Below are 8,601 nucleotides of genomic sequence, written 5' to 3'. Positions count from 1 at the left end.
CGCGCCACGCTCCGCCTTGGTCGCCGCTCGGTCCCGGCGCTGGGGTGCGGCGGGGGTGGGAGCGGGCCCGACTCAGCCTGATTTACGGCTCTGCTGAAAACCGCTTCGCTCCCGCAGCATCAGCACCCGCCGCGGCGGCAGCATCAGCAGCTGCAGCTGCAGCAACAAGTCGGGTAAGTGGTGGCAGCTGGGCATCTGAGCTCGTGGCCTGGTTCCGGGGTCGCGACGCGGCACAGGGCAGGGGTCCAGCCGGGACTGCTGGCGGTGAGGAAGGGGTCCCCGTCCCCGCAGCCCCGCGGGAAGTTGGGAGAGCCAGCTTCTCGGCCCCCACCTGCAGGAACTCATGTGCGCACGTATCCACTCTGGCACCCTTGGGCTGGCACGGAACCCGGCGGGGGTGCGGAGGGTTGGGACCCCTGAGGCTGGGTCATCGCCAGCCTGTCCCGCCCAGGCAGAGTAAATTAGGGCTTCTCCCCGAACCCTGTGGATTGGGGTTTCTGATGGGCCCATGAAAGCCTGCGTGCCCCGGAGTGCGTGGTACTCCTTTTCCTCGTGCAAGGATGCTGCCCGTTTCCCGTTGCTCCCTAGAATCCTGACCGCCCCTTCTTTCACTTGTCGCCAGTGTTTTTTTTTCAGCCCTGCGTTGGTCCAAGGTTTGCATCCCGCCCTTAGAAAACCAGCGGTTAAACAGCCCGGTGTGGCACAGGAAGAGTTTCCCCTCTCTGGGGCCCAGTGGCTTACTAACCTGGAAGCTTTGCCCGCTGAGCTAGCTGTCTGGGGACTGTTTACACCTCTGCTTTTGATGAGATTGAGAGCCCAGTGACAGGACTTCCAGCCTGAGACTCCCAGCTCTTTTGGAGGCCAAATGCTTGTTATGTTTAAGTAGAAACCATTCTTGGAGGGACTAGACCTGCACAGCTTGCAGAATTGGGTTGCTGGTAGTCATCTGTTGCTAGGGCTGAAATAATAAATTCCTACAAGGAGTCAAGAACTTCCTGTTATTGAAAGAGTTTTACTGATACGTACTTGGTTCAAACAGTGGCTGTCTGTAGAGGTTGTCCTGTTAAAACAGGATCGGAAGACAAGACAAACTCATCCAGAACTCTCTATTATAATTAAATCTTGGCCATGGCCATTGCCTCACTTATACATTAATATTTGATACACTGGGTCCCCAAATTTCAGTAAAACTGGAGTATAACCCGTTGCCGGGTCGATTCCAACTCCTAGTGACCCTACAGAACAGAGTAGAACTGCCCCATAGGATTTCCAAGGAGCGGCTGGTGGATTTGAACTGCCGACCTTTTGGTTAGCAGCCTTAGCTGTTAACCACTGCACCAGCGGTGGGGGGCATTATTGGTATGATGATACATCGACGTATGTTATCACAGAATAATTAAGAGACAAAATGAAAGGTAAAAATATCTCAGATTGAAAATTTTCCAGTATGCTTAATGTCACTGTGCCTAGCTTATACTCGAGGAAAGAAAGATTGCTGAGTTTGCTCTCTTATGACCTGTTTTGCCAATTCATGTGAGTTTTCCTCATTTTTTGGTATTTGTATTTATTAGGATTGTATCAGTAAAATAGGACACAGTTTTACATTTACTGTGCTGAATTCCAGAGGGCTGGTAACTTCATTTCCACATCTGTATCTGCTGCTTTCCATCTCACCTTGGATTAATGATTTTACCTCCAGGCTCCAATTTTTCTCATCTGTGAGGAGTGAAGGTAACCTACCTTTCTTATCCTCGACAGGGGTTGGAAAACTTTTTCTGTGGAAGTCAGGTAATAATATTTTTGACTTTGTACGCCATGGAGTCCCTGTCTCAACTACTCACATCTGGCAGCAGACAATACAGAAACGAATGGATGTGGCTGGATTTGGCCCATGGAGGCTGTAGGTTTTCATTTTAACATATATGCAGAAGTGATTTGAAACCCAAAAGCCTCTGCCCTCATGGAAATAAGCAGCAACAGTCATTTCAGTAGAATTTTTTGAACAGACATATAAACAACATGATTTTTGTCTCTTTTTCCCCTCGCCCAGGACTTTTGAGTAATGCAACAGAAGGCTTTTGAGGAAAACAGATACCCCTGGCAGGAGTCCTTCGAGAATGTTGCTGTGTGCCTGCCATTCCGCTGCCCGAGGTGTGGAGACCATACCAGATTTAGAAGCCTGTCGTCCTTGAGGGCCCATCTGGAATTCAGTCACAGCTACGAGGAAAGAACCCTCTTGACAAAATGCAGCCTCTTTACTTCCCTCAGAGACACAGACCTAGTCACTTCCTCAGAACCCCTGAAACAGGGAAAGTTGCAGAGCAGTGGCAATGTGGTAAAGCAGAAACCGAGCTATGTGAACCTGTATAGCATTTCGCATGAACACTCAAAGGACAGGAAGCCATTTGAGGTGGTAGCAGAGAGGCCTGTGTCCTATGTGCAGACCTTCACTGCGATGGACCTGCGTGCAGACTCACTGGATGGACCACGATCGAGTCCTGGGCTTCCCACCTCCGACACCAAAGCTGCTTTTGAGGCACATGTCAGAGAAAAATTCAATCGGATGGTCGAGGCCGTGGATAGGACCATCGAGAAGCGAATCGATAAACTCACCAAAGAGTTGGCCCAGAAAACTGCTGAACTGTTGGAAGTTCAGGCAGCTTTTGTGCAGCTGACGCAGAAAAAGCAGGAAGTTCAGAGGCGAGAGCGGGCCCTGAATAGACAGGTGGATGTGGCGGTGGAGATGATTGTTGCCCTGAGGCAACGTCTGACAGAATCTGAGGAGGAGCTTCTTAGGAAAGACGAGTAAGTGGCACTGAAACAGGATGGTAACCCTGCTGCGATGGTAACCCTGCTGCTTTAGGCATTCCTCCCCCCACCCCCATCCGCACACACATCACCAGTATATGTTAAGCAGGGTTCGGTTGTTGTTGTTTGCAGATGCCTTGGCAGCATTTCCCACTGATATAGTTAATCCCAAGAGACATAAGGCTTTTGATATTATTTACTCTCTCTCTGCATGGACTGCGATCTACTGCCAAAACATCAGCCATTGAAAACCCTGTGGAGCACAGTTATACTCTGACACACCTGGGGTTGCCATGAGTTGGAGTTGACTAGGTGGCAGCTGGCAGTGGTGGTGCGTGGTCTGCAGCCCTGCAACGTTAAAATCAAAACATCTCATTCCTTCTCATCTTGGAAAGTGTAAGCTACAGATGTTTTTAGAGGAGTTGGACAGTCTGACTGTAGTGGGGTCCATTTCCAGCACCGACTGGTAAGCAAAGGTGAGTGGAGTGGGATGGCATATAGGACATGCTGGGAGAGCCATTCCTTCATTGACAGTCTCCATGAGATACTGTCTTATTCAAGTCTAAAAAGATGCTCCAAATGCAAATAATTTTGACTTATCTGCCATTTTGGGTTATCTGTCCATGTTAATTAGATGTTAATAGCTGAGAATCCATTAAACTATAATTTATGTGTAGAGGGAGCAAACATCAGGAAACGCAGATGAAAGACTTTCTGATATCGTTGTGCTTCTATGATTTAAGTTTGAGAATTTTCTACTTTTTACAAAGTGATGTGTGATAAGTCTTAACCCCTTGCAAAGAGTTGACCCTGGTTTTCACAAGTTATAGAAGCCATTACTTTAAAAATCATCATACCTGGAGAAGCATTTCCTCGTCAATAAGTATGGATTCATCTCAAACTAGAACGGCATACGTAACAATGCCATATATTTCCCAAACGCAGAATGTTAGATTTTATTTTAAATAAAGGTTCAGAATTCATGGGATCTAAGGACATGAAAATTGATAGACTAAAACATCCTAGAAGGTAGGTTTTCGAATAATTTTTGAAGTCTGTTATAGAGGTTGATTTAATTTCATACTTTCTTTGCCCTCTGGCACTCTTCTATAGCGTTTTGTCTCTTAAAATGTGTAATTAAAGCTTCCTCCATTCCATATGAGGGTCGGAAACCCTATATATTAAAGAGATCATCACATGCTATCATTAAATGCTTATATTCTACCTAGAGGGAAAGTCGGCCCTACTCAGAGTAGACATTTTTTAATTACATAGTTAGGACGTATTTGAATAAGCCACTGATTTACTTTTCTCCTAGGGAAATGAGCTTTAATGAAAAATGTTTCTCTCTTGGTTTCTGGTGCTTGCTGGTAGGAAGTTAGTGTCTTGACACATTATGGCCACTAGGACAACCAACCCATCACCACTGGAAAATGGCAGATGGGGCTGCTCTATGTGCAGAGAAAAGCCTAGAATTAATACTTTGGTTCAAGAGCAGTGAGCTTAAAAGGCAGCCAAATTAATCTTGTGTATTTATTTGTTTTATAAATTGTAAAGGTAATAGTGAACATGGGATTTGGGGTAGTGATTGCAGGGGTTTCGAGGAGTCAGTACAAGGATGGGAGGACCATATGGTTAGATCTAGGTTATTGTTAAGAATCTAATTTTCATTTTTGCTTATGAGATCAAGGGTGATTTCTTATTAATGGTAACCGATTAATGAAATAAAAGTGGGCTATGCATGGACCAATAATGCTGATGTGTCATGAACCAGTGGTTATGATTAATACAAGGCTGTCACTTGAGGACCAATTGAAAAATCAGAGGTGTTTTAACACACAGACATGGTCCCCCTCATCCTCTAGAGTTCTGTGAGAGTCTTTCCAGACATTTCCTGTGCACATAAAATCATATGTAATGTATGTACATATATAGAGCTGTTTTTTTCCCAAATGAAATCATGATACATACTCTCTGGCACCTGTGTGTGGAGTTTGTAATATATCAAAGGTATCTTTCACACACTAAATACAGAATTATGTCATTCTTTTTGACTATTGCATAGTATTCCGTGGTGTGACTGCATCATGATTTATTTAACCAGTTTGCAATTGAATACTTAGTTTTGTTCCATTTTCCTAGTATTAAAAATAGCACTTCAGTTAACATCCCTGTACATATATCTTTTTTTTTTTGTACATATATCTTTGTGTACATTTTTGTGAGTATATCTAAGGGTAAATTATGAGTTGATTTTTCATATACCGTTTTTGGGTTAACAGAAAAAAGCAGTGGCATTAAAAAATACTTTGAATAAAAATAGAATGAAATTATTTAAATTTTTAAACGTTAAATAAACAAAGTCTTCATTTTTTTAAAGCCTTCATTTGGACCCAGCCCATCCATTTCTGTATTCAAGCCTCAAATAATCCTTTTTTCTGTACTTAAAATGGGACTGAAAGAGTCTTGTTTCCAGTAAGGACACTGAAGCTCTTGGTCTGAGAAAGTGACTGTGGACAACACCCTCAGTGTTTAACCAGCCCCACCCCCCCATCAGAATGGGGGTGGGGAGTGAGGCAGCTGCCATCTGCCACTCTGTCGATAGCCAGGTTGATTTGACTGAGCTGCTTGGCTGGGCCATACCCCTTCCCTCCTCACCACTCCCTTGGGGTCCCTCTTAGAGCTGTGCCTCCACCAAAGAGGTGACCTTGCCAGAAAATAGAAGCCCATATTTGGCCACGGACATATCGGGAGCTGGTCTCCCCCGCCAAACCAGTTGCCATCCAGTTGATTCTGACTCCTGGTGACCCCATGTGTTGCAGAGTAGAACTGTGCTCCATTGGGTTTTCAAGGCTGCGACTTTTAGAAATAGATCACCAGTCGTTTCTTCCAAGGCACCTCTGGGCAAACTTGAACTTCCAGCCTTTCTGTTAATAGGCCAGCGTTTTAACTGTTAGCGCCACCCAGGGACTCTACTTTCCTGCTAAACACCTGCAAATGAGCCCTCAAGGCCCATTTGTGAGAGAAAGTAGGTTATTAAGGTCCCATTTGAAATTAACTTAAACTCTGGAGATGCTTTGAAACACAGAGGATAGTTTTGGTTAAAAAAAAAAGTCCATACATCTAGTATTTTAACATTCTCATGAGGCTTTCTTGCTTATGAATCTTTCCCACAACTTTAAAATCTTTTCTTTCAAACCAAAATAAAAGACTCCAGGGCTGATTCTGCCCTGAGGCCATCTATATGCTGAGTCACCTCGGCTTGTATATACTGTGTTACAGAGGAGGTGTTTTGAGTTTGACAGTATTTTCTAGCCTCGTCGTTCAGTACAGAGGTATTTATATGTTTATATAGTGCAAATCCAAGAAAGAAGTTGCTTATCATCTTTCCAAAGTCAGTATAACTTTAAAAGTCCTATTGAAACAGGTATTTACTTATTCAAGAGTATTCAGAGCTGATGGATAGCACTGCCTGTAATCAGGTAAATCAATCCCCGCCAACCTTGCTGTCAGGTATCCCTTAACGAGAAAGGACATCGTTAGATCATAGCAGAGTTCTGCCTGAGTTGATGCCCTGGGGTTTGGAGAACTTCAGAGTAATGATAAAACTAAAACCAAACCCGTTGCCGTGGAGTCGATTCCAACTCATAGTGACCCTGTAAGGACAGAGAACTGCCCCCATAGGGTTTCCAAGGAGCGGCTGGTGGATTCAAACTGCCAACCGTTTAGTTAATAGCCAAGCTCTTAGCTAGAATGCCACCTGGACTCCCAGAGTAATAATAGTAATCCAAAATTTGCTTACACACTCTTCCTCTGGTAAGGTTGGAAAATCTGTGATGTGACCAGCACTGTGCTAGGAGTGGGTAGATGGGTGGAGGTGGGGGCCATAAAATTCTTGGTTTTTTTTTTTGTTTTTAAAGGAGTTTATGCTCTACATAGATAGAATAAAAGATACCCATGAACACCAATGTTCAGAGTCAGGGCAAATTCTTGAACAAATTCTTAACTCTAAGCCACAGTTTCAGGATAGTCAGATGTTAGAGAACAGATTTTTCTGTGGAGAAATTGTACCAAGGGAGTGAGAAGAAGGGTGGGATTTGTACTGGTGGTAAGTGGAGGGTGATATTGAAGGACAGTAGGGAGGATGCTGTTAAAGATGGCCTTTCAGGGGACCGTGTAGCTTATAGAACTGGAAGATGCCCCATCTCCTCAAGATAATACGCTCATTTTACAGATGAGGAAAACAGGGCCCAGAGCAGTGGAATGACTCACCCAAGGAAAACAATTTAGTAGCAAAGCTGAAACTGGAACCCAAATTCCCTGTCTCTCCGCTGAGTGCTTTTTTCCATTAATTCACTACCTCCCAGCCAGACTTTTGAAAATGTGTTATTTGCCCAAAGCATAAAGTCTTATATAATGCTGAATCTGGTTTCTTTGCTATTTTGAGAGTCCTACTCTGGTGACATCATTTATTTTTCAGATGTGATTAAAGAAGATGTCAGCTGGCATCAAAGTTGTTGTGAAATGGGGAAACGGTAGCATCATAAACATGGTCCTGATACTAAGCTTCCAGAACACCCAGCCCAGATTTTGGCCTCGTCCTCCAACAAGGGCTTTTAACTCTGGGTGTTCATGCGCAGTCAGGCGAGGGCCTATTCTGCTGCCAGCCTGTGATTGCCGTGAGGGGCCTCTTTGTGATCCCATCTCTAATTTCCATCCTGCTCCCTTGTGAGCTACGATATAATCTGCTTCCCTTGCTTCTTTCATCGTTTGCCCTATGTGCAGCCCCGAATCAGCCAGAAGGGAAATCTTTATTGCACGCTTGTTGAGTGTCAGGTGCTGTTCTAGTTCTGGTTACACAGTGCTAAACCAGACGAGTCTACTCCCTGCCTTCTTGGAGCCTACAGACTAGAAGGGAAAATAGACATTAGACGGATCACTGTTGTTACTATCGAGTTGGCTCCAACTCATGGCGAGCCCATGTATAACAGAATGAACCGTTGCCCGGTCCTGTACCTTCTTCATGACCATTGGTATGTTTGAGCCCATTGTTGTAGCTGTTGTATCAAACAGATCAGTAGGGGTGTGGTAAAAGAGACAAATAGGGGCAGCCTGAGCTGAAAATATCCATTTAGGTTTCTATCTAAAGCTCTCTGTGGAATGCTGGCCTTTAGCAGCCAAGTTTGACTTGGTAACTTGTTCTGCACAACTAAACCATCTTGCTATTTAATTGCATCATTTTCCCACTTTCAGTCAGCTAAAGCTGTGAGTGGACAACCCAGTCCCCAGACTGATCCATAGCTAGGAAGCAGGGAAGGAAAAATTGTGTTAGAGGTAGAGTTTAGAGGAGCAGGGAGAGATGTGTTTGCTCTACATTATTAACGCAAATGGAATCCTTTCTTTCCACACAACGTTCCGTGCAAACTTACGAGCTAGTGTGGGATAAACCAGACATCAAACAAGCTCTCTTAGGGATGGCACGTGAATTTGGAGATGCAGGAAAGTTTTCTGTGTACCTCCCTTCCCCTCACCCACTCTCCTTCCTTTCCTCCTTCCCCTCTCTGTCTCCCTCCTTGCCTTCCTTCCTTTTTTTTTCCAGGCCTGAGGGGCTTAAAATGTGTTGTTGATCCACTTAGAACCAATAAAGATATTTTAACTTTCTCTTTAGGGTTATTTTTTCTTAACGAGAGATGTATACTTCTTATCAAAGAAGCCAAAAAAGAAAGATGAGGCAAAGGGCCAGCAAAAGTCTTTATGTGACATGGCTCCAGATGTGGGGCTGGGACACAGATT

The 8,601-nt window shown here is 44.4% G+C and overlaps 1 protein-coding gene across 2 annotated transcripts in view; it reads left to right on the top strand.

Moving 5' to 3' along the window:
- ZNF365 (zinc finger protein 365) overlaps window positions 1-8,601 on the top strand; it is a 25,993-nt gene continuing 17,392 nt past the window's right edge. For both annotated transcript variants that reach the window (XM_004369854.3, XM_023739224.1), the window contains exons 1-2: window positions 1-173; window positions 2,051-2,805. In XM_004369854.3, coding sequence (XP_004369911.1) covers window positions 2,063-2,805 — 743 coding nt within the window. In that variant the 5' untranslated portion in view covers window positions 1-173; window positions 2,051-2,062. The remainder of the gene's footprint in view (window positions 174-2,050; window positions 2,806-8,601) is intronic.

The sequence above is a fragment of the Trichechus manatus genome, unplaced genomic scaffold (genome assembly GCF_000243295.1).
Source record: "Trichechus manatus latirostris isolate Lorelei unplaced genomic scaffold, TriManLat1.0 scaffold00007, whole genome shotgun sequence".
NCBI lineage: Eukaryota > Metazoa > Chordata > Mammalia > Sirenia > Trichechidae > Trichechus > Trichechus manatus.
Note: the sequence above shows the minus strand (reverse complement) of the source record. Positions and strands in the feature narration are given on the sequence as shown.